Genomic DNA, 25,606 nt, shown 5'->3' with positions numbered 1-25,606 from the left:
CGTATTTTAGGCACTTACAGCATGCAAAAGCATAGCCTTTGAGATCTGCAATTGAATGTGGTGCGCGTAGGTACACATTTACTCTTTTTTTTGTACAGTTTACGGCAATTCTTTTAATTTAAGGTAGCTGTTATATGTGCAAGAAGAGGGCATTCCTGATACTGAATATCTATTCGCGCTGGAACGTGTTATAGGACCGATTTTTTTTTCTAAATGCATGCCTTAGATATTTATCTCTTTCTCTGAGCTTTAAAAACCACTATCAAAGGCTATGCTTTTTATGGCTGCAAATACCAATAAACTAGAGAACTCTGTCAATAAACGTCACTGCCACCATATTTCTGCGTTCTGTTTTGTTCAGTTCTTTTCAAAATTTACGTTACGCAAAAGCACAATTTCTAGAAGATGCATTTTGTAGCATCGGGTTTCATATACCAGCATGAAACTCTACGATTTGTATCATTAAAATTTATTACGGTTACAGTACTAGGGAACAGTACTATCAAGGTGGCTAGAATGTGGTCATTGCGCGCTTTTGCATACTTTTCAATATTGTCATGGCAGCTATGACGCATTTTTGGCACCTGCAATATCCAAAAGCATAGCCTTAGAGATATGTAATGATTACTCGAAAAAAAGCCTCCAGAACGCAAGTTCGGAATACGTGATGATGATGATGATGATGATGATAATGTCCATAAGGCAATCTCTTTCGTGCGAGCGCTCTCCTTTCGGTCTTCACGCGTCTTCCGCAACCTCGCCGTGGAGATTGTGCCTGCCGGATTAATTGTTGGGCATCACACCATGGTGTTACTCGAAAATGAATCGGTTAGCATTCTCCTCTCTCCGTTAGTACCATCGTAGATTAATTAGTAACCGCAAAGCTTGGTCACTCGTTTCGTGTTCAGTATGCTAACAAACTAGGCGACTGTGGTTCATAGCTCATATGCATGCGGCACCAGTTGCAACCCGCCTTTCAATAGTTTTTTTTTTTGGTGACCTGTCAAATCTTACTGTCTGCAGTTTCTCAGCGAGCTGACCAAGTTGTTCCAAAAGTACAGAACCAGTGGATCCGTCTACATCACCATGAAAAGATGTAAGTTTGCACCGGTCTCGATGCTTGATTGTTTTGACGTCTTGCATGCGAGGGTTTCAGAACGTTCTAACAAATTCTAACAGCCCCTACTTGTTTTCGGTACGATACAGCCACACTTGGCTGTATGACGCAAATGTCTTGCCTAGAGCGACGCTTGAAAAGTTTCAGTGTGCCGCCGGTATAATGTGCCACCTGTAGAGTTGTAAAGCAGGTATGATGAGGTCATAACCGTGAAGAGTTGGACAGGTGTCTATGCAGGGCCGCCAGCACTGCGTTTGAATGACAGAACTTGTCTCGAAATGTTTTCTTCGATTTCAAACGACCACCATCTAACAGTTGGCATCGCGCATTCGTTGTACTACCGTCACTTGTGTTTCTATCGTTGCACTGTGCTCGAAACATTGCTACTATGATCGCATCCTTAAAGTTTTAAGATACAAAAGAAGCTTCCCAGGGTTCCCCTGGGAAGCTTCTTTTGTGTCTTAAAACTTCTGAGATGCGCACTGCGATTTAAATGTAACGACCACAACAGTGGGTCGTGACAACATACAAACCCAAACACGTCGAGCCAGTTATGCGCTTGATATTTGCCGGATATTACTTGTTACGAACGCAAAACGCCTACGTTTTATATAAAAGAAAAAAATATGTAATGAGCGCACAGTTTAGCCGAACAACAAATGTCTGCAGAAGTTGCTTCTCGACTAAGTCGTGCAGAGTTGCAGAGAAATCCGTGTTACGCCTATCATACCTGCTGTAAAACAGTTTGCAGTGACAGACACCTCCCCCCCCCCCCAGTTTTTCTCAACGAGGTTAGCACAGGGCGCTCGTTTGAATTCACAGTGTCAGACGATACCTACCTTGCAGCTGTAGGCGAAAGACCATAGTTCAATACGTAGACTGATAGAGAGGTCTGGTGTTAGCATGCCTTCATTAAAACGTGGGGGTTTGGCGCTGGTCTCCTGGTTCCAGAGGCAGAGGGAATGGTGTGGTAGGTACCAAAGTGAATCACAAAGTGGTGGTTTGACTACCACCATCTTCACGGCGGACACAGCTACAGTGCTATGACAAACAGCACAAGGTTGTTTTCCTTCTGGTATACTCAATATAGCAAACTTCCGCATACAACAAAGCATATCTAAAATGGCTCATGCCTTTTGCTTTGTGGGGTGTCTTGTTTGTAAACAGCAAAACTCTCTATAGAACTTGCTTCCTATTCAGACCTTTAGAGAGGTACCGACACCAATTTTCGAAGCTGAGTTTGCTCTGCCATACAAATCTCCTGTTTACAGAGACTGCTGCAAGCAAGTGTGAAGCTCAGTAAATGCTGATAAGATAATTTATTTTGATATTACAATTTTCACATGGCGCACGTACTGACGTCGACACTATCGTGACATCAGACTACAGTGTCAGTTCTGGTGACTTCACGCACCAGTATAGCTAGTTGTGATGACGTAAGGTACTAAAACATTCAAATGGCCGCTCGCGCAGAGCGGCCGTGGAAATGTCACATCTTGCACGCACTTGTGACGAGAAGCTCATACTATGTTGTGACGTCGGGGTACAGTAGGATAGGAAACTAGCTTTTAAAAACGTACTGTAATCACTTTTTCAAAGTGCACTCATGCTTACCAGTACATTTTCTAGGCTCTTGAGGGCTTGGCCTTTCATTTGACGCTAAAAAAAAATGATAGCTGAAAATTTTTGTGTCAGTACTCCTTTAACCACTGTTTAGTCAGGTGTCGTGTAAACTCAGAGTGTACGTGTTTTGTAATACAAGTGCTATGTTTACCTTACGCAGATGACGGCAAGACCAAGCCAAAGCCACGGCCAGAGAAGCTCGCTGCCAATCCGATCCAGCCACCGGCAGAGTACAAGTGCCTACTCAGAGCGCACGCAGGGCCAAACAAAATCAGCACAGTGGTGAGTGGGCAGCAGTATAACACTTTTTTTGGTGTCGTCGCTGGAGATGCTTAATGTCACAACGTGCATTTATGCTTTCAGATTAACGCCAAGGACGTCAACAGGTTTCAACTGGTAAGTAAGCAATCGTCGCATTGTTGGCCCTTTTTTGCTACCTCATGCATTCCAGGGCACTCGCCTTTAAGCATTGCAAAAAAGAAAAATGCAAGACTAAAACAAGCAAAGCTTTGAAAGTATTGAAGAGGACCAGCAACACTTTTTCAGGATGGTCAGAAAACGCTGCCGATACGTAGTTGAGGCTTCTGAGAACATGCGAGTCAAACATTATAGAGCAGCACGCGGCCTGGAATTTAGAATTAATTCTCAAGGTCAGCTAGAAATTGCTCCCTCTTCTCTCTACAAATAATGCCATATGCCCAAATTGCTGTGCCATATACCCAAAGTGCACGGCTGTTGACTGATTTGAGCATCGTGAGCTGCATAGTTACCACGGCCACTGCGAGATGTCGCCACGTGCCCGCGCGAACGCGATCACGCTGAAAGTAAGCCGCGCATTCGAAGAAAAAAATTAAAAGAAAGTGCTCAAGGTCGCGACGCGCTGACGAAGGGACACATCAACTTGCCCCCTTGCCATCCCCCTCCCTGCGTAGCTTTCAGCTCTCTCGCTGGTACGAAAGGAGAGAGAAAGCACTTAAAGCGTGTGTCAAAGCCCTGTAACTACACTCGTGCTTGACGGGTTCTAAAATCTTTTGCGGCAGTTGATTCTTGAGGCAGTAAGCTCTTTTAATGAAGCCATTGACGATTACTTGGAAAAGTGTTGCAGGGCCCCTTTAAGCTGATTTGTTTACACTTAAGCATCCCTTTATTGTCAAGTGTGGTGAGAGTCTGTGTGCGCAGTTCTGATCAGTTGTGGAGTTATTATTGTAATTAATTATGAGTAATTATTAAAAATCTTTTGCCACAGGCGTACGCCAACCTTCTCAAAGGAAACATCGACGGACTCAAGAAGAAAGACAAGAAGAAGAGCACTGCAAAAGCCACTCAGTAAAGCTATTTATTATAATTTTTTTTTTGTACAAGATGAGAGCAAGAAACTGTCCCTCTGTTTCACTCTCGTTAGTTTTGGTAAAAACCTGCGCCCTCTTCTTGCGCAGGTCACCAAATTTTTTCCGAAACCACACAAACATTCCGAGGCGTATAAAATCGCCCGGTAATAACTTACTTGCACTGCGTTCGTGTCATACAATACAGTATGCAATCAGTGTGCAAAGCGGTACAACTACCACTTTGCAAAATCAAACAACGCTCAGCGCACTTACGGAATTATGCACTTCCTTTAGGTGCAGCCCATCATTGCAGTGCAAAAATTTCTACAGTAATTGTACGTACAAGGCAAACGCTTCGTGCCAGCATTTGATGAGCTTAGGTTTGCTATATGTATACAAAAAATTCTAAACAACAACAAAAAAACATGTAATTTTAGCATTGTGAACTGATTCAAGTGTTGTACATGAGCACAAAATTCAGTGTTTCTAGTGGTACTTGAAACGCTTGAATCAATTCAGAACACTGTATTCAAAATACCTTCAATGTTTCTAAATGTCATATAAAGCATTCCAAAATCCATAGATTTTATTTTTTGTGAAGTTTGGAGCAAACAACATGGCTTGTTGCTGATGGTAGTATTTTTCAAAACTGATGTTTCATTAGTCTCCGAAACTAATTTAGCATGGGGGGAATCCGCTTGAATGCTATTAATGTTTACATTGTTTATATATCGGAACTGTGACCCCAAACATTCACCATAGTCGCGAGTTCATCTGCCAGGGTCGCATTCTGGCAGATCACAAAGACGAGCGTCGCAATCACAAAGACGAGCGTTCCTCGATCGCACCAGTTGCAAAGCACACCGTAGCAGCCCTTGCAACCTGGACTTTGGATACGGCAGTTGATGTGCCGTGCATAAGGGTGCACCAGTTGACACTATGTGCAACAAGATGCCCTTCTCCCAAGAAAAAAAAAAAGCTGTTATAACAAAGGTAGGTCTGCAGCGAGGATATCATGGTCGAAACAAAACAAATACTAGTCCAATTGTCACCTGCAAACTTTCTTTTCAGAGAATTTGCCATTCTTATCGCATGCTATTGAGTGATATCAATGCAAGGAATTGTTACTCACTCCCTGCATATTAATAGTTCATTAGACCCTGCTAATCCCAAACCAGTTAATATCGATATCTTGGAAGCATGCCAGCTGTGCAGTTCAGAGTGGAGTCGAACTGGTATGACCAACGAACTGTGGTCGCGAATGAGCATGCGCAAATTTCATGCAAGCGCAGTGAGAGTTTAATCAAACGAAGCATCGTACGTGCAACTGCAATAACACATGCTTAGCACCTCACGTGCCGAATCTTACATGAACAGGAGCTCTACGTACGTATGCATCGATTATCCCTGCTGTTGGTCTAGTACCGCGGCTAAGTTTGGATGCGTCAGTTACTCGTTTCGTGCAAAATAGATACAGTAAAGGTTGGTCTGCGGCGATGCCGGACAGACAATCGAATTGTCTACTTTGCTGCAATAGAAAGAACAGCGATGCTGCGTGACAGAACCACGACAGCCTGTTTATTTTTTTCCTTCTCACCGATATTTGGTGGCACCCACCCATTCCCTTGTATGCAGTGTCTGTCACCCTCACAGAAGAATGCACGCTTGCAATTTACAGTATAAAGAGAATGCATCCTTCTAATTTATTTAGAACTAGAAAACTGGCAAGTAGTACATCCAATATAGCATTCAATTGCGTGCACTGCAAAATACTCTGGGTGGAAGAGTCGTGAATACCGGATGCTTCCATTTACAAAACATTTGGCTCAACATAGTATGACATGCACAACGAAATTAACAGAGTGCACACACAACTGAGATGGGTCTACAACTGACAAGCCAAGCTGTTTGCATACTATGTGCACTCTAGCAACTTACACCCTTTAGGGTGCCTTTCTGGCCCACAACAATACACCGACAAAAAAAGGTGTATTTGAGGTGTCCTGCTACACACCAAACTTTGTCCCTCTTGCATGATTTTCTTGCATTATCTTTGCACGCCCGGTACTTCCCAGTCACAAATGGCATACATGGTAAGCATTCTTGACAGGAAAGTGGCAGTCGTCTAGTTTCAAAAAAAGGAAACGCAAGCAAGCTAGATTATTGTTGTGGGACAGAAATACACCCTAAATACGCCATCCTTTTGAAGAGTGTTGTGGGACAGAGACACCCCTAAGGGTGCAACTGTTTCTAGAGTATTGTATCATGCGGAGCACCACTGTCCGCCTTTGTACGATGGTTCAACAAACGAAAAGAATCGTTAGTGTAAGTTATATAACAGTATGCAAATCTGCGACAAAGTCGTGCCCAAGTCGCAATAATGCTAATTTTCAAAACACAATAGTCACACGTACACACAAAAACAAACGCATTGCAATATATATACAGCTTCTGCATTTATTGTTGCACAGTCATTCGTGAATACCTGGTGGCAAATTGCACCGGGCTTTTCATTTGAGCCTCTGCTTTAACGACAGTTTCTATTTCATTTTGCAACAGTTTGAAGAAACAGAAACACTCTGCCATAAGTTTTTTTTTTCTTCCCAGAGAAGCTAACAAAATGATATTCAGTAAGCACAATTTAGTTTTCTTTTTTTGCTAACCACACTTGCACCGGCTACTAAAACACTGCATGGCTTTTATTTCTGTGCTATAATTCTCACTGAATTCAATATGAAATGTGTAAATGAAGGGTCTCGTACATACAAAATTGGGCAAAAAAAGGAAAAGGTATTTTGCAAGTTCTCTTGGCCGTACTGCTTGCAAAGTGGTTGCTGCACTGTGCCAGACTGCTAGCCTCGACCAATAACTTTCACAACATTTACCGCCATGCTATCAACACCATGTAGCCTACGCCGTCATTTTACAAAACCTGCCTGTTCCGAGAATGTATCACAAGCAAACTGTACATTGATCGGTGTGCCACAAAGATTGCACGCAAAAAGGGGGAGGGTTAGTTCAAACGACAACCGGAGGTGTTAGCCTAAACTGCGTTTCGTACATCAGGTACAACACTATATAAGCTAGCGAGGCTTCTTGCAGTAGATGCGTCCGCACCAAGAAATACTTTAATGATTTTACCACCCATTATGCATTTTTTTTTAAGACAGTTTAACACCTGTAATGTGATTCTAAATTTTTTTTTTCACTTTTACACAGAGTAATAAATGAAGATGGCTTGCACCTTAGAAATAAACAAACCCCGTCACTTATACGGTTGCCAATAGGTCATTTTGGATCGCTCAGCGTCTCTTTGTTTTCGTATCGTGGCCTCTGTGATTAGTTCCGGTAGCACGCAGCCGGAGCCAATCACAGAGGCCACATTTTCAACAACGAAATCCAAGTGCGAGATACGCGGACTTACACGTTTTGCTGACCAAACTTCTTGCACAGTTTCCACGGCGTTGCACCTTATGCATGAAACTGAGTATAACTACGAGCTGGGCAATGCTACCAATAAATGAATGAGATATAACGAAACAAAAAATCATGTATATACACAAGCTCGACAAGTGCTAGCGGATAGGCTGTGGAAGTATGTGGGCAGCGATGAGCACCATGAAAAACGCGGCAGCAAAACTGACGTGTGCCACCGTGCATTGTTGCCTCCCTGTAACAGCAGAATTGTGCATACTAGAGGACAGTATCGCGTTTAATTGAAGGTAATGAATTTGTCACAGAAAAACAACAACATGACATCCTTTTGTGCAGTACTGTATATAATGAGTGAAGGGAAGGGTACCCCCACTGTCGCCTACGGCTCGGAACGCCGCGGTATTTTTTTTTTGGTCCAGCTCTGAACCTAACACCACCTGAACTTCTTAACTCGTATAGTCCAGGACTCAAGCAAATGTTTATGTTCATCGGTGGCAACAAGAAGACCGTGGGAATGCAGCAGTGCGTGCTTTCGAGAAAACCACGGGAAAAGCTGGTGCCTTCATGTCGCAAAGGCAAAATAACTCCCGCGATCTACAAACCTGCCTCCATTTACGACGCACATTTGATGCAATGTTGTTTGGGATTGCTGCGCACATAAATGTTGGGGCACAGCATCGTTTTTTTTTTTTTTTTGCCTAGAAAAAGGCATTGCAATTTAGATCACTAAGTCTTACAGGTGCAACCTTTGCTATCATTGCAATCAACAATGAATAATGTTCATGTCTGACAATCCTCCCAAGCAAGCTTCTGTTACGCGTTGACATCTACGAGAGGTGTTTTAGGCTTACTTCGTTATATCGAATAATTGGTTATACAGAGGTCCAAATGTATCACCCTCTCGTGAACGTTGAGTGGATAAAGCCAAACTGGCATTAGAATGTTGAAAATCTTCCCAATGACGCACCACGCCAGATTCCACGTCACACAAAAGCGTATCGGAAACAGATCGTTGGGGAACATGGGCCCTCCTGGCATACACAGCGCAGAGTAGAAACGACGTGCGCATTCCCTGCACCATGTGACCGCGTGACACGAAAAGAAACGACAGTACGTAAGCTGCCGGGCGAGAGAGGCACTACTTTTCTGCATAAAGGGGTTTTCCTGTAACCCGCGATGGGCATGTAACTCAGAAAGGAAAGTGAGCATTTTAGCTTTTACTTTCTTTTGTTGCCAATGGCAACAAGCTTTGGCAGACAATTACATAAAATAAATGAAGTACAGATAAGCACTGAAATATAGCACAATTGGGATTTCTTCCTGTCGAGATGAGCACAGACCCAGATAATACAGTTGCGTTATCATAACTACCATGACATCCAGTTTTACTTCTCCGGGCACATTAGCGCAATCACGGGACACGAGTCATTCTTGTTGCCTGCAAAGCCTTAGAACTCTAGATTACATTGCTGAGGGCACCGAAGTTCAGCGAAAAACGAAAGCATTAGTTTAGCCAGGAACAAAATCCTGTCAGTCACATCTTGCACTCTTTATTTGAAATTCTGCCTTCCTGCTAATAGTCCATTTCGAGCAGAATGATCTGGCCATGAAAAACACTTTCAGAGAACTGAAAGTGTTCTGTTAGCACGAAGTTTTGCTGCACTTTGGGTAGTTAGTAGCAGTGTACCTCCTCTGTCTCACAGCCTATCTGTCACCGGTTGCAACAGCATTTTGCTGCATTCTATTGTGGCCAGTATCGCGAAGCCTTTTATTCATTTTGTCAAGAAAGAAAAAGCTCCTCAAAAGTCTAGTTCGCCCGTACCAGTCAGCCGACGGATATTTCAAGTCCCAAACTCGTACGCAAACATCAAGCCCGTGCAGTGAACATCACCTACATTTCCTTTTTTCTCTTCCTTTTCTGGACTTCTCGAAAGCCGCGCTAGAAACGGGAAAAAAGCGAGACGGACACAAACGCAGTTTGTAGAGCAGTTTCCGAGAAGTTGAGTAAATCGTGCACTAGCAAACTCGCTTTAACACCCCTCCTTCGGTAAGATTTTCGGCATTTGCTAGTTTTTGGGCAATGTCATGTGGTGATCGAGTGGCATCACCAGCAGGCCTATACCGTAACATGAAATACGGAGTACTTTTACGTAATGGTCCTCCGTGATTGGCCATTTCGAAATACGTTACGGCCCCCCCACACATGGGCAGTACCGATAGCATGAAACTAGACAATAAGAAGCAAACGGAACAGTATTCCGTAATCCGTGGTACGGTATAAACCTGCAGTCCTCCAATCCCATTGCAGTCATAAAGACAAGCCAGGAAAGGAAGAAGGAAAAAGAAGATGTACGGCCGAAACGTTTCTCACACTTTAGCTCATGCAGTGCATTGTTGGTACGTCTTTGTGACGTGCCGTAAGTGTGGGGGGCTCACGTCTTCGAGACAAGGCAGGAGGATAGAAAAGAGAAACGAAAGGTACAGCTGGAAAGTTTCTAACACTTTAGCTCTCGCACACTGCCCAGGAGGCCGTCGGCACCGGCTACGGCTGCATCTTTGCGGTGGGCTGCGGTTGTGAAGTGGGAATGAGGGGAGGAGGCGACTCATCGGGTGTAGTAAACGCGGTAGTAGAGCGTCTTGGAGCGCCATAACGAGTACGAGTTGTCGAACTTGAGGAGGTAGACGCCCTGGCCGGGGTACAGGTGGCTGCCCGCGTACACCTCCTCGTGACAGTCCCGGCGGAACACTGGAATCACCAGGCTCATCGACGACTGCTGCGCCAGGTTGTGGGGGTCGCCCTGCGATCCTTTCTCCACGTCTCCGCCCTCGCCGGAACGCTCTTCTGCGGAAAGACACAGGAGCGCGAATCAGCCTTCATTGCACCGCAGCAAAGAAAACACGGGACGACACACTAGTGTCGTCTAGACAAGGCAGTCTCTCTGTGTTAAGTGTTTCTCGCTTCTTTTAATGTCACGAGTCAAAACAGGCTCACCCAACTTTTTATTGTGCCACAGGCACATTTGCAGCAGAACGTTGATACAGTTCTCTTTTAAAGAAGCCCTGCAATATCTTTCAATGTCACCATAAGCTACGCCACCGCACGCCGTGGCCTCGAGTATGCTCTCTTCTGTTTTCTTTTACTGTATTGACCACTACCTCTAATTCAGTTGTGAGCAACACCGGCACATGAGCAGCCACAGTACCAACACAATGTGACACAATGCCTGCTTGCTCTCGACTTCTGTGTTAATTTGTTGACGATGACATTGCCGACGAGAGCAAGCAATTTTTTACTGTTTCTGACGCAAAATTGCGAATTGCCTTCTACGTGCAGTATAACACTTGGCTCGCATGCTTGCAAGAGCCTTCACTACCAATCAACAGGGTTTTCCGACTATGGTTGAAAAGTGTGTGTTGAGGAGGTTGGAAACACTCACCTTCCTCCTCCTCATCTTCTTCTTCGCTCTCGCTGACGTGCACTGACATCTGGTTGCCCGGTTCGGCGGTCCACTCGAAGTAGATGCCGAACCCCAGGTCGTAGCTGTCTGTTGCAAACTCCCAGAAGAGACAGTTGCCGTTGGGATGCGTCGGCACACGCACGGTCACCACTTCGCCGTGACCCACCTGAGGAGCATCCAAGAGTGCAGCCCGTCAATAGAACACCATGGGGCTTTTTCCAACTCACGCTTATATTCTCTCGACCTTAAAGTGCCACTAAACGCAAATATTATGTCAATGTGGATTGTTAAAATGGTGTTCCAGAAACCTCGAAAGGCATGTTTGGTGCCAAGAAAATGCTTAGTTTGAAAGAAAATCCCCATTTTAGTAACTTGTGTACCGTTAGCGCAATTCAAACCGCCCACCTTCGAGAACGGCCTCCTGTCTGTAGCCAAGTCTGCCTTTTACTCGCTTTACTGCCTCACAGCCCGCGCTGCAGTACAACCGAGCAAGGGGCTTTAGCGGAGCACAGCCCAGCGAAAACGAAATAAGGGTATCTTCAAGAAGTTCTTTTTTGCTTGATTCAGACTGAAATGCACTAGCTGCATTTTATTCAGTCTTTTAATGCACTGAAATGTTCCATGCTGAGACGGGTAGATTGAGCAACAGTGATTAATTACACTGAGGCCCTTCTACATCATCAGGCCTCTGTTCCAGAATGTCCCACTGGTGGTGCAAATCGTTTCCAACATTTACCTTAATTTCTCGTTTACTAAAGCACTGCTACGTATAATATTGACATTTCAGACATTCTCAAGCATTGACCTTTCACTCTGACATAAATTATTATTTGCCTATTATATGTTGACCTTGATTTTCGTTTCTAACAAGGAACTTATAATCGCAAAATTAACGACAGTAGAGTTCTCGAAGAATGATTGATCAGTCTAAGCTGATCTTGTTTCACATCGGTGTCCCTTAATAATTGTTCCTGTTGATACCTTTATATACCACAGCAGCTGAGAACATTACCAGTTTATTCCTGGTTTCAACACTCTGTCACAAGATTACTCAATACAGCACTGCTAGCCGACTGTCTCTTATGTTCCACACATAATACATACTATATGCACGAACCAGAAGGACACATCTGAGGCAAGGAAGAGCTACAGTGCTCACCTTAAGGATGCCGTTGCTGCCTTCCTTGCGGATGCCCTCCTTGAACTCTTTTATGTCCTTGCGGGTCCACATGGACGCCGTGGCGATTGATGGCATCACTGCAATGGCAGTGACAGTGTGCATTTTACGTTATTCAGCAGCGACTCAACTACTGGCACAGATTGAGGGGCTAATCGTAATTGAAACCAGCTCGAAAGAAACTACAGCCAACACCACTTGAAAGAACACCTTCGACGTATTCAGGCAAAAACTAAGCGAAATCTCAGCCTAGCAGATGTTTGTGGGTACAGTATCGCCGTCTTGTTAGAACAGCCTACAAACATGTTCACTCTCTTCTATAACCCCCGAAAACCACTCGTCTCAGGTAGCTTCCACTGGACCACAATACAAAGCTGTGCTCATGAGATGCTGCTGACTTTACAGACTTCCTAGAGACCGCTAGCTTAGTATCACCGATGAGGAATTGTAAGAAAAAGGCAGAGAGTTCAGTGGAAGAGGGAAGCTGAGACGATGAAAATTCCGTGAACACAGGGTGTCAGCTGGAGCTCGTGAAGGAGACAAGTCCGTTTGTTGAAACATCGGCTCCAGCGACACCTCGTGTTCCAAGGATTTTTCATCCCGATGAGGAACTGAGAAATACAAAGTCAACACACCCTGTCCGCCTTCTTCAGTGGACTCCTCGTCTCCTGAGCTGTCCCCTTCTTCGCCCTTGGTGTCGGCGTCACCGCCGTTGGTTACCACGGGCTGTGGGTCTGCCGGCGGCCGCCCGTCGGCAGTGTCGCCGCCGTCGGCCATCCCCGACTGTTGCTGTTGCTGCTGCTGCTGTTGATTGAGCACTTGTTGCATGTACTGGTGATAGTGTTGCTCCTGTAGCTGCCGGATCAGCACGCCTTGCTGTAAACATCGACGATACGCTCAGCACACACTCAGGCAACAAGAAATTTATCTCTTTGCGACACACACTATGATTAACTGAGTATAAATGTGCGAAGTTTACATAATTTGATGCCAAGGTTCTGGAAACCAAATTTAAAGCAAGTTGAAGTGTCAGGATGAACTATATAGTGTACATCACAGCAAATAATTGTAATTACAATGTAAATAATCATCGAATTATTGTACAGTCAGTCGTGCTATATTTCTTCACAAACCGAATTCAATGACCCTCTCAAATTACATGCCATAGTTATCTGCTGACAGCGAGTATTTCTAAAAAGGTCAAAAAATATTTTGAAACTCCCGCCAACATGCCCTACATCTCGTTAAACATGGTATTGCTTTCACCAAACCATCATGTGTGTCAAAATATTTCACTTAGAAGTGATGTAAAGAAACTTCAGGCCACAAGAATGCATAATTTATCATTAACTCGCTGTTGCTGGTCTCTTCCTTGCTAACAGTGCAGAGAAATAGCAAAAGTAAGTCGCATCTCCAAATGAGGACGCCATGTCACAACGGGTTATGATACTTGGGTGTTCAAGGTTTCACAATACAAGTACGAGTCACGCAGTAGTGGACGGGCGATCCTTGCAAAACTCTCCAAGCGTCCTCTTGGTGATTTTGTCCAAACTGATATATAAAACTGCAAACTCGTAAAGTTTGCTTGCTCTAGATAGCTTAAGAGATACAGCACAAAAGAAAAAAACTGACAGTACTTGATTTTGGTGTAGAGTTACACTAATGGAAACACCACACTTCAATTCTTATGAGGCTTCCATTAGTTTTCAATGTAGGAAAAAAAACTCAAGGTCCTAAAGTAACCTTCGGCTTCTTATCAGATTTTAGCATTTTCTCTCACATGCAGCAAAAAATTTAATTTAAATCAGTCTGCGGGCTGTCTTGTTAAGCAAGTCTACATTAGCAAAATGTGTTGCTGGACAAGTGAGTTCATATTAGTAAGCTGTGAAGACAGTTCGAATTTTTAACGGGACTGTCTTTTTTTTTACAGAAGAGAGTTGGGGTTAGTTGGTGTAAATCATACTTGGGAGACGCCTAATTAGTGCACGAGAATACGTCTGATGTTTACTGGAAGTACATATTCACTTTAAGTTTAGCGCTGTGTCCTGGCCCCAAGCTAATGCTTCCTCTTAGTGGCCATACCTAGTCTCAAATGATCGTGCAGTTTTTATTGAAGCTTTAATAACTCGCAGACTACAGAAATGCACCCCGCAAAGGTGCGCCAGTCCCGCACGTATTTGTATGCGCCATTCTCCAATAATCGATGCTCTCTCGATCGTGAGCTTGTCGGCGATCGGCCGTTTCCGATATGGCAATTTGACCTTTTATCGAAGTCACTTGTCGTTTCACATTGCAACGTTTCACTGTTGCCTGGACATGGACACATGATCGTTGTCCTTGCCTGCAACAACGGATGTGTTGCACTGTTAAGCATGTGGATGAAGGTCCAACTCCCAGCATGGAGGAAGGAAAAGGTTGGGAGGGAGCATTGCGCAATGCGACAGAAAGAAAGAAAAGCAGTTCGCTTGCCCCCATTTTCCCAGCAGGGCAAGGGCTCCTGTATCATAACATTTTCACGTTACCTCCTGTATCATAACGAGTTTCACGCCATCATCCAACCACATCTTGAGTCGCAAGTGGCCACAACTGACCTGTTCAGGGTTTCCGGGAAACTGCTGCTCAGCATAGGCCTTGAACTGGTGATAGGTCTGCCGGTTCAGTGCCTCCTGGATTAGCCGCCTTCAATGAAAATGCAAGAAAGCACGTGACACTCTGCCCAGCCTTACAGGCATACTCACGCGATTCAAAGGCCACGAGATGTACCACATTGTCGTTATCACAAAGGCGTCTCTGACAAATGCTATTTAAAAAAAGGGGGAATGGATCAAGGGCTCATTTTATTTGTTAGATACAACGAAATCAAACCAGTACACAATGAAGCAAAGAAAAGTATAGAGGACAATTTTGTGTAGTCTTTAACTGTATTGTAGTAATTGACATAAATGTAGAGAAATTGACGTGGACGAAAAGACAACTGCCTGTCGGTAGCGACTGGACCTACAGCCTTCGGATAACTAGTCCAATGCTCTAGCAAGTTGTCCTTTTATCCACTTTAATGTCTTTACATTTACGTCATAATTACTACATTACAGTTAGGCACTGTAAATAATCTCTCCTGTACTGTCCTTGGCTTCATTTTCTGTTGGTTTCATTATAGTCGGATACAACTTTAGAAGTCCGTGGCATTTCCTCCTCAAAGGCAGTTGCACACAACAGCGTGCACCAATGGGCGCACACTCCAGACTGACATCATGGGCCGGACGGCCGGTCATGAGCCAGACGGCCTTCGGAGAACATCGCTGAGTTCATGAGCAGGACTATTTCTTTAGATGCAGAGGCTATCAGCTGCTGCGCTTCGGTCGTCTGGGTGGGGCCTCCCCGGAATTCTTAAGTTGTATCCGACTATAGGTAATGAAATGTCATTGCTACATATGACGTTCTTGTAAGCACATTATGTTTGCTGTACGTCACCCAGGCTTCACTGTATACGGTGATGTGTTGTATGCACGTCTGGCCTGGACACTTCGTTACTGTTACACTTGATAACGAGATGTCACTCGACGACGTTTGTTGTAAGAGTATTGCATTTCATGTATGCCGATATTTGCCGAGAAACAAACTCGATTTACTTCACTACATCCGGTAATTCGTAACAAAGGAGTTCGGCAAAGGCATCTGACTATAATACGAATTGTTGGGGTTTAGCGTCCCAAAACCATGATATGATTATGAGAGAGGGCGTAGTGGAGGGCTCCAGAAATTTTGACCACCTGGGGTTCTTTAACATGCACCTAAATCTAAAGCATTTTCGAAGGGCATCTGACTACACTTACACTTGATTACTTGATGCTGAATACACAGAATGAAAAAAAAAAGTACACCCAATACAAAGTGCATAGAAGAAAGTATCTTGTTTTACACTGAACAATGACAGCAGGAACAGCAACCAAGAGAAGTGCATAAAACTGCGGGCATGTGACACTGAACTGTTAGCAGGCAAATAAATAAGGTAGTGCCATACAGTGTTGCGGAGTTGCCACTCCGGAATTGAGATGACACCGGAATCATTCCACATTTTTGCGACCCCCGAATGGAATTGGAATGGAATGGGGACAACGTGTGGAGGAATGGAGTGGCAATGGAATTAAGCGCCTTTTGCACGGAATGGAATGGGAATAGAATTACGTCTTTTTCCTAAAATAGAGCACGTTTTCGTATACACACTGTTTTTTCAAACTTCAAACATTAGTAAGTCAGAGCCTCAAATTTAGTGACAAAGCAGTATTTTTAAAATGGCTTGGCTGATTACAAACACGGTACATTTATAAGCAATGTGCCTACTACAATTCTGTCCTTATATAGACTGTGTTGCTCCGAAGTTTGTCTCTTTTCTTCACGTAACTGCGGCTCCATGCCATTGGTATCCGTCGTGCGGAACTATGGCGGCGGCATACACCCCCGCCCACGCCTTAGCAGGCGTAACGGGGGGAGGGGGGGGGTATATGTCGCCAAGCTACTATCCCTCGACCTTGGTAACGTGTTTTGCGTACTTATGCAGTTCTTAATGCATCTGATGACATCAGCTTTATGGGGTGTTCCTTCTTAACTCAATAAAACTATCAAGATGCCTTTCCAACGTTGAGGAATTACAGGAATGGAATTGAACTGCCCGGCCATTCCCGGAGTGGGAATGGGCTAAGTTTTTTCATTCTGAGGAATTGAAAGGAATGGAATTGCAGCAAGTTCTAATTCCCTGGAATGGAAGTGGAATGTAATGGAGGCACCCATTCCGCAACACTGCCATATGATCAGAAATTATTATCAGACACTGTTGCACAAAAAGTGGAAGGTAGAGACCCCAAAGACAGTGTCAAAATATTACACTAATATTCTTTTACACTATTTCTTTAGCGCCAGAGACACGATGTGTTGTCGTGTTCTTTTGGCGCTAAAAAATGTAAGGTAGCTTTAGAATCGGGTACGCAGTATTGCGTTAGCTCTTGTCGCCACTGCGCATGCGTCATCCTCTTGGGAACCCACGTTAAGTGACGGAAATAGCGTAGCGTACCCAACGAACGCAACGCTACGAACCCCATTCTAAAATTGTCTATTTTCTCTTCGACGTAACTTTCACAGCGCCAGCTGCCGGCCATTCTAATCACTTCCGCGTACGCCCTTCAACCGCGGCGCTCGAAGATTTGGCACGCCGCATAACGTGGCGCCGTTAACGTTAACGCGCGGCAACAACGCGCAAACCAACGACAGCACCACGCACGACCCAGAGTCTGCGACGCCAGGCATGCGCCGTCGCAACAACAACAACAAAAAAGGGCACTCCGCGAGCTAGTCAATATATACACACAAGGCGCGCAAGCCGTTTCAGCCGGATCGATATAGGAGCCAGCCGGGAATCGTCGCCTCGGCTTAAGGCGCACCTGACCCGAGCAGCCCGCCCAAACACTCGGGTAGGCTATGAAAAAAGGAAAGCAATTTAACCAAGAAAAGCGCTCACGCGACGAAGTACGTAGCGCTGCACTGCGAGACACCGGAGTACTGTGGCAAAGCCCACCATCCTTCGCTTCGCAGCTGTGATTAAAAGAAAAAAAAGAAAGGTTTATCGAAACGGTTTATAGTTTCACTGGCAGACTACAACGGTGAACTCGGTAAGTGTAATGACTACGTACCGACCGGGACCTAGACTTAAAATAACAGAGCTGAGCTAGTTGGTACGTATTTGTGTTAAAAGACGGGGCGTGCAAGCACGGACACAAGGGAGACGCGAGTTTTTGGTGTCTTCCACTTTTGCTCTTGTACGTGTTCCGTGTTTACACGTCTTGTCTTTTAACACGAAGCCTAGACTGTCAGTCAGCACATAACGCTGCACGGCAAGACATCGGTGTACCGTGGGAAAGCCCACCCTTAGATTCCCGCGAGTTTAGCAAGCACATTTCCCTACACACGGCGGTTTTTAGGTACACAGGCCGCGCAATGGTTGCTGCGTTCGTGAGCACATCGACATTTCTTGCGCGAGAAGTGACAAGCGTAGTTGCTACGAGTCTGTAGAAAACGACGCACCTGTAGAGAACGCGCGATCGCAAGCCCGGTTCCCGTACGGATGATCAGCAGGCTGTGATCCCAGTGTGGATCGAAGCGCTCGATGTTCAGTTTCGGCAAGCTCCCCTACACGAGCGACGCAACAGCCTCTGGCGGCAGTGTCGATGTGCGTCTCTCCGCAACGATTTTCTTGTTTTGAGCGCGTGGTCGATCGAGTTGTCGAAAGCAGCGCCATCTAGCTAGATCACACAACGCGCTCGCCTGCGCGACTGGGTAGCAACGTTATCGCGGGCGGAACTTTTTGGATTCCTAAGATTGGAAACAAAACAAACGAAGTTTAAGAAATTGCGTTCGGATATGATCTACTGGAGATAAATGCGAACAAGCGCGCGAAAGCAGCAGAGAGAGGCGGGTGATAGTAGTTTCGGTTTCAGTTTCATTCACACTTTGGTTTTGGTTCTACCATCAAAGCGGCATCGATAGATGAAGGTGCTTTGGTTTGGTAAACTGCAATTTTGGTTCACAAGTATGGCTTGGTGGGCTAGTTGGTATTGCATCTTAAAGGCTACAGCGCACAAAGACGGGGACAACAGAAGAAAACACAGGACGAAGCGCCGAAGCGTCCTGTGTTTTCTTCTGTTGTCCCCGTCTTTGTGCGCTGTAGCCTTTAAGATGCAATTTTGGCACAGGTTAGCGCAAAAGGCGTTATATATATGCTTTATGGGTCTTAATTTGTACAGGCTGTTTCACATTTGGGGGAAATCTCGGAGCGCGTGGCATTGTGACGCGGCCAGCGCTGCAACCACGCGCCGTCACCAGCTCGCGCGTGCGCACATCTACAACTATACACCCTTCAAGCGTCTGCGCACGCGCGAGCTGCTGCCGGCGCGCGATTGCAGCGCTCATCGCATCGCGATGCCAGGCGCTCTGAGATTTCCCGTAAGTATGAAACAGCCTGTACATGCGTGCTTCGCAGGATACATAATGTCCGCTTCGCCGCAATACAGTCGTGTGCCGTGAACACCGTACGCAGTGTACGGCTGTCGGTGAATCTAGAGCCTGGCGAATCGAATTCGCCGTGCAGTAAATTATGCATTTCAAAATGTTAACAGCGCATAGAACAAAAGGAAGGGACGAGACAACAAAGGTAAAGAGCGCTGACTTCCAATTGGAAGTCAGCGCTCTTTACCTTTGTTGTCTCGTCCCTTCCTTTTGTTCTATGCGCTGTTAACATTTTGAATTGAATCCACACCAACTTGCCCAAGCGACAACCCTAGTAAATTATGCATGTCAAGATGTAAAGGGAGAGGGACAACTCTCACCATGATGCCTGGTCACGTGATAGCAACAGCTGTCGCTTTTGTATTACAAAGTATGAAAACCAAACAAACAAACAAGCGAAGTCCGCCGACTTCTCGGAGACCGCCAGGACATCGATGTCGATGCTTGCGCTGTGAACGCGCGCGGTGCGTGTGTGCGTATTTGCGTGCATGTAGGTTTCACCGCATAACATAACTACGTTGCGGCGAAGTTGACCGTGTAAGAAATGCCATTGCAATGCACGAAACGCTTCTGCAGAGCTAGGAACCCAGTTGCAGGGCGACTTACACAGGCAGAGCCGTTCCACTATCATCACCCATCCGTAATCATTTAGATACCAATGGACTTAGATACCTGTGGGAGCAAGGCAGGCAGAAAATATGCAATTAAATTACGGGCTTTTCTGTGCCAGAACCACAATATGGGCACGCCACTGAGATGTGACTTCGGGCTAATTTTGACCACCTCAGGTTCTTTAACATGCACCTAAATTGTAGTACATGGGCAATTCTCTTTTCCTGACCTTTTGCTGAATATCTACAAGTGCCTGCACCTTTCAATAATGCTTTGATCCTTTTAAACTACAAAATAAATGCTGCACAAAATTACCGCTACCAGCCCAACTCGTACGTCACTGTTATAGTTCTCCTGTTGTCCTCTACATGGTTTGAGAACCTCCATTTTTCTGCACTGGTAGTTAACAACACAAGGTGGCACAAGCAGGCTGCTGCAGAGTGAAGTTGTGAATAATGACTTTGTCTTGTTTTTGTGTTACCAGCCATCTAACTTTAAAATGTTTTTCTCCGAAAGACAAGTGAACAGTGCGAGTGACATTGAAGAGATAAACAAACAGCGGTGACTTGTAGTGGTCGCCTTCTACAAATGAGAACGGTTCTGCAATACGGTGTGGTGTTGCTCTGAAGATGTCTAAATAAGAAAAATTCTAAAATGCAGGGAAACCCACTCATGCCCACCTTCATTGTGATTCTATTAAATACACTTATTTTCTTTTTCTCTGATGTGTACAGCCATGAACAATATTAAAGGGAACACTCAAATTACCTTCATGATGTCATAGTGGCTAAACACAGTTGGCAAGCACAAAGGTGTTCATAACACTAGATGCTCAAACAGAAAGGTACCTCGTACAATCAGTATGCCACATTTTCATGCATACTTCATGAATGATCACTACATAAACGCAAATGCGGTGTTCCCTTTCACATTGCTCATGACTGTACCTCCCTTCTCCAAACGCAATATTTACAGCTCCTTAATATGATCAATACAATACAATACATCAATAGAATGTTTTTCTTTATTGCAACCTCCTGCACATTTTCTGGCTTATCGTGTTTGCCATCACTGCATGGTCAGGACTGGCTACTGTAAGCCAGTGTTGCCAAAGTGACGGCCAACAACAGATACTGCTTGTTAAATGACAGTGAGCGTTCGTTTATGTAGACAACCTGCTCTTATAACAGCAACATTGTCTGCATTCAATTTCAATCCAAGATGCTCTTGCATATTTTCTGCATTCAATTTCAATCCAAAGATGCTCTCGCATATGCATAAGACTACAACGTCAGCCGGTTCTGCCCGAATTTTCTTATTACGTGAAATCTTCGCTTGCTTATGGTAATCGATAGAATCATTTCAATGCGTCTCTTTTTGCAAGCTCGTTTTTATCGGCCCTTTTTTTATTGTCTAGAAAGTCGGCGCACTCACTTTTGCTCGAGCTGCCTCTGTCGCTCCTGTTCCTGTTTGGAAACTTCTTCTTCTAGCCTCTGCCTCTCCAGTTCTTCTTCCTGCTCTCTCCTCCTTTCCTCCTCTTCTTCCTGCCTAAAAAATGAACTGCAAACCTTAAGGGCCCGCAACACATGAGACTGACACAACAACCACAACACTGTTGCGACAGCTCTGTTCAAAGTGCGGATTAAGGCATTGGCCTCGGTGAGAGAAAGACAAGGCTGTTTGCAGGATACATGAACAAAGATAACGATACCATCAAACACTACAAAGCACCAAATACATACTAGGAAAAAATACGCAATGGCTATTGGTTGTCGGAGCTGGACCAAAACAACCTCGACTCAGTCGCCTATGGATGTTCCAGTGCGGCTGGATGCATCAGGTGCAGTACGAGGGAATACCCAAAAGTAACCGGAATAGCACTGCACTGGGCAGGGCAAGCGTAGTATGCAATTCTCACGCTAGGCAAGTGTCGTACAACTCCATTCAAGTAAATTGCATCTGGCTGCTCCTCCCAGGAAGGATTTCTCTGGGTATAGTGATCTTTTTTTGCAAACTCAGCTATGCGTGCTCATTATTTTTTTCGTGATATGCGACTAAGTAACAGAGGGCTGCTGTGAAAATTTGTTTCTTGCTCCGGCAAAATTACTAAGAAAATATTGCACTTTTAAACACTTTTTACAAGAATGCTGCGATGAGAAACACTTAAGTGAATTTTTTAAGAGCGATTTTCTCTTTTTAAAAAGGGGGGAAATGCCTATTCACAACAAACCACATTCAGGACAGTCTGTGAACTTCACAAATGGAGAAAAATATAAAATCTTTTTGTGCACTTGTGCTTCAAGGCAGATGACGAACCATTAGAGAGCTGCAGACGTTATCTGGTTGAGCCTGGAGCTCAGCTCAGCAAATTCTGACAGGAGATTTGGGGATGAGAAGGGTCCTTGAGAAATTTCTGCCTCGAATTTCGACAAACAAGCAAAGAGATTGTAGAGTGAAAACAGGCCGTGCTTTGAAAGAACAGCTTCAAAGCGACACAGACTTTCGCTTTGAGGTTGTTACTCGTGACCCGTCGTAGAGCTATTCTTACCACCCTGAAAAAACATTTTTACATCCACACACAGTTAACTTAAAGTGGCCATCACAAAAAATGACAAGACCACGGACTCGTTTCATAAAAGAATCACTGTACCCAGAAAAAGGCTTCCTGGGAGAATCCACTGGGTGCATTAAACTTGGAAGGCGTGGCACGATGCTCGCCTAGCAGGAGAATCGCGTACTACGGTAGCTCCGCCCAGCCCACCGCCATTCCGGTTAATTTTGGATACCCCCTCGTACATTTCTCAAGGTACGCTGGGCACATCTCTGTGTCAGCCACTGAAACCTGCTACTCTCCTCTGACACTGCGCCTCAACCTTCTGGTGCTCGTTTTTTTTTTTTTTTGAATTTCATGCTTCGAAAATTTCCTTATTTGAATGAAACTAGTGAAAACGTTCAGTATATTTCCTCTTGAGCGTAGGGCACACCAAAGTCTCAATTTGGACACTGTCAAGGCGTATGTCACTTTCACATTCTCAGTCTCTTGAAATGGACAAACTGAGAAGTCAAATAAGTTCACCTTTTGCGCTCCTTCTCTTCCATGTCTGCCTTGTGTGCTTCAACAAATGGCCGGAACAGGGGACACTTGAGGTTGAGCAACTCGATGAACTTCTTCATGGCTGTCTCGCGGTCCGTGTCTCCTAATGAAATCCAGGCTTGCCTGTCATGGAAACGAAATGCAACTTCATGTCAGTTAAAAGTGATCACCTTCAAGCCTTCTCAAACGTACGTACCTCCTGTCCCTTCCTACAACATCGAGGTAGCCGAGGGGTTTACACCGCTCCGGGTTGTACTTTCCATGTGTAACTTGAAGTGTGTAGGCTACGAGATTGACCTTGTCTTCGTAAGAAATGTGGAAGGCTTTTCCTTCGTGTTCTGTACACGTTTGAAAAGTAAAACGAACAAAACATGAGTACTGGTCAGAGAATATATGCAAAGGGTAGCATGTCAACGTTTAAAACAACTTCTTGAGGGCCTAGTTGCTGCAGAATGATGAAAAGTTACTGAGCGCATGAAAAGACGCAACACACAAGTAAGATAAACAAGGGACAAGCGCTTGTTTACCTTCTTAGTGTGTTGCTTCTTTTCTTGCACTCAGTATCATGATGTCAACATTGTTATCGACATCTGAAAGTACACAGCCAGGCATAGTTTAGCTGTACATTGTCATTAGTATAGAGGTGATTATCTCCGAACGATCAATAACCTCTAACGGTATGCGGGAAGATCAGTATCTTCTAACACCACTGCGGATTGCGGTGTCTCAAACAACGTTTGCAACGTTTGCAGTCGAACGCCTCTACAACGAAACTATATATAACGAATTTACTATTCCTTAACTACCCGTGCTTCCCGACTACGTTGCGACAGCTGCGGTGCGCGACATTTACAACGAAGCAACCTGTCAAACGTGGTAATTTAAAGGTTCCTGTCGCTTCGTTGGAAAGTTGAGGCGTGTGACAGTACACGTTGGCACGAATGCTATAATTGCTTACGTAGCACTGCTTTTTGTAGCGGAAAAGTCTACGCTACCGTAGACGTGACATCCACCTTTACTGCGCGAATAATAAGACACGGGACGATTCTCTCACAATTTTTTTTACCTCCGTTTTCGCGTGGCTCACACGTCGACCTCCTATTTCTCATATCCTGTGCGTTCAGTTGCGTCCTGTAAGCTTAGTCACAAACACTGCGGAGGGTTTTTCTCTTTTCACGCGTTGTTACTAACAGATGTCCCCAAGAGCTCGGCGCCGGAATGAAAATATACACCCTGATTTATAGAACGAACACGTCAAACACGATCGGCGGAAGTAAAGACAAGCGCGATCGACGGAGGAGATGACAGCCGCTCACCCTTGAAAAACGCCGTGGCCATTTTGTACAGTTGATCGAGAGTAAATCCCCAGGTGACGGTGCACGCATCCTGCTCACTGGTGACCTGTGATTGTGGAAGACCGCTGATTTTGGACCCTGTTTCTTCGCCGCCGGGACTCCGGACCGGCCCATTGCTGGCGTTCGCCATTTCTGCAACGCTGGCAGCGGGTACCGATGCGCCAGAAGCGGATTTAATAGGAAACCGAAAGCGAAACCGCGTTCACCTCAGAGCGCTGTGTGGTGCGCGCGCCGCGCGCGCCTTCAGATCCCTGACTAAACGCAAACGCGTATATGCTCGATAGAAATAAGTATGGCGGCAAAAGAACGTGGACGAAGTGTGGACACGAAACACCAAACACGTTTTCATTTCGTCCCCGACTTTTAGCGTCTGAGCCAACTAGCTCAGTAACAAGTCCTGTTGTAGTGCGCATGCTTATCTAAGAAACGAAGAAAAAAGAAAGTGTTATTTAACCTAAAGGTAGCATATACAGTGACCCTAGCATTATTTAGTTTACGGTGACGTCAAATGGCGAGACTACCAGTTAATCGAAGGTTAACGGCGCTGCTACAGCGCATTCAAGAAACGTCGACAAGCCGATGTCAACGTGGTTAACTGCCGATTCAAACGAGTTACACAAAAAAAAAAAATCGTCACGTATGAATCACTCATATGGGACTTAACACAAAATTATCAGTAAATCTTCGTTTTGAATTAGTTAATTAGAAATTGGTTTCATAGCACGGGCATTTATTATGCCAGTTCAACAGAGTAACTGCGATAACTTCGTTATTTCCGTTTCTTCGTTATAGCGAGGTGCGACATTCTCATGACCGCACGTGCGTATAAGAAGGATCTTGCACAAATGAGACGTCTTGCAACCCACGAACAACATTCCATGGCAAACTTCACACAAATCATGTGTTCACTTCAAGTATGTTCAGAACATTTGTGTCTAGGATTCCTTAAAAAGACAAATTAGATATCTGAACTGAAGCAATAACTACCCTTGCAATAAAAAAAAGAGAAAAACATGCGACTTAGCAAGTTTCGTGAATATTTTCGGAGCCCAAATGCAACCATTGAAATCCATTAGATCACTTCGAATTATGCACACTAGAATGTCATCCCGCAGGAAATAAGAGAAAGGGACCTTGACTAACCACTTTTCTCCTCTGACAACAATCTTGTTACCACAAGATTACCAAAACCCATGTTATGGAAGAATACTTTACGAGATACGAGTCTTAACTGATTTAGATAGTGCTTCTCATTAGTGTTCTTTTAGGAATGAGAAAGCTAGCGCCTACAAATGCACTCTTAAATCTTCGTTAGCTTCCGATATCTGTTGAGTCAAATAATAAGACGACT

General features: G+C 44.8%; 3 protein-coding genes across 3 annotated transcripts in view; 2 read left to right on the top strand and 1 right to left on the bottom strand.

Moving 5' to 3' along the window:
* LOC119374828 (DNA-directed RNA polymerase III subunit RPC6) overlaps positions 1–25,606 on the top strand; it is a 339,724-nt gene that overhangs the window by 114,892 nt on the left and 199,226 nt on the right. The gene's annotated exons all lie outside the window — the stretch shown is intronic.
* LOC119373552 (signal recognition particle 14 kDa protein) lies at positions 684–4,116 on the top strand. The gene is made up of 5 exons (XM_037643610.2): positions 684–828; positions 1,024–1,096; positions 2,901–3,022; positions 3,104–3,136; positions 3,987–4,116. Exons 1-5 carry the CDS (start codon positions 805–807, stop codon positions 4,068–4,070), a joined length of 336 nt encoding a protein of 111 aa, XP_037499538.1. The 5' UTR covers positions 684–804; the 3' UTR covers positions 4,071–4,116.
* Positions 4,056–24,419, bottom strand: LOC119373551 (Golgi resident protein GCP60). The gene is made up of 9 exons (XM_037643609.2): positions 24,217–24,419; positions 23,097–23,238; positions 22,883–23,023; positions 21,241–21,354; positions 14,730–14,817; positions 12,774–13,014; positions 12,121–12,218; positions 10,941–11,127; positions 4,056–10,345 (listed from the first exon to the last, which is right to left on the bottom strand). Exons 1-9 carry the CDS (start codon positions 24,383–24,385, stop codon positions 10,107–10,109), a joined length of 1,419 nt encoding a protein of 472 aa, XP_037499537.1. The 5' UTR covers positions 24,386–24,419; the 3' UTR covers positions 4,056–10,106.

This window comes from Rhipicephalus sanguineus, chromosome 11 (genome assembly GCF_013339695.2).
Source record: "Rhipicephalus sanguineus isolate Rsan-2018 chromosome 11, BIME_Rsan_1.4, whole genome shotgun sequence".
Taxonomy (NCBI): Eukaryota; Metazoa; Arthropoda; class Arachnida; order Ixodida; family Ixodidae; genus Rhipicephalus; species Rhipicephalus sanguineus.
Note: the sequence above shows the minus strand (reverse complement) of the source record. Positions and strands in the feature narration are given on the sequence as shown.

Bases quoted from the DNA above. Each gene is read 5' to 3' on its own strand.
- LOC119373551 (XM_037643609.2), bottom strand. From the start codon at position 24,385: ATGGCGAACGCCAGCAATGGGCCGGTCCGGAGTCCCGGCGGCGAAGAA. The intron at 23,239-24,216 runs GTGAGCGGCTGT...AAACGTGTACAG, and splicing joins GGCCACGGCGTTTTTCAAGG to AACACGAAGGAAAAGCCTTC. The intron at 23,024-23,096 runs GTACGTACGTTT...TTTCCATGACAG, and splicing joins GTTGTAGGAAGGGACAGGAG to GCAAGCCTGGATTTCATTAG.
- LOC119373552 (XM_037643610.2), top strand. From the start codon at position 805: ATGGTGTTACTCGAAAATGAATCG. The intron at 829-1,023 runs GTTAGCATTCTC...TACTGTCTGCAG, and splicing joins TGTTACTCGAAAATGAATCG to TTTCTCAGCGAGCTGACCAA. The intron at 3,137-3,986 runs GTAAGTAAGCAA...CTTTTGCCACAG, and splicing joins ACGTCAACAGGTTTCAACTG to GCGTACGCCAACCTTCTCAA.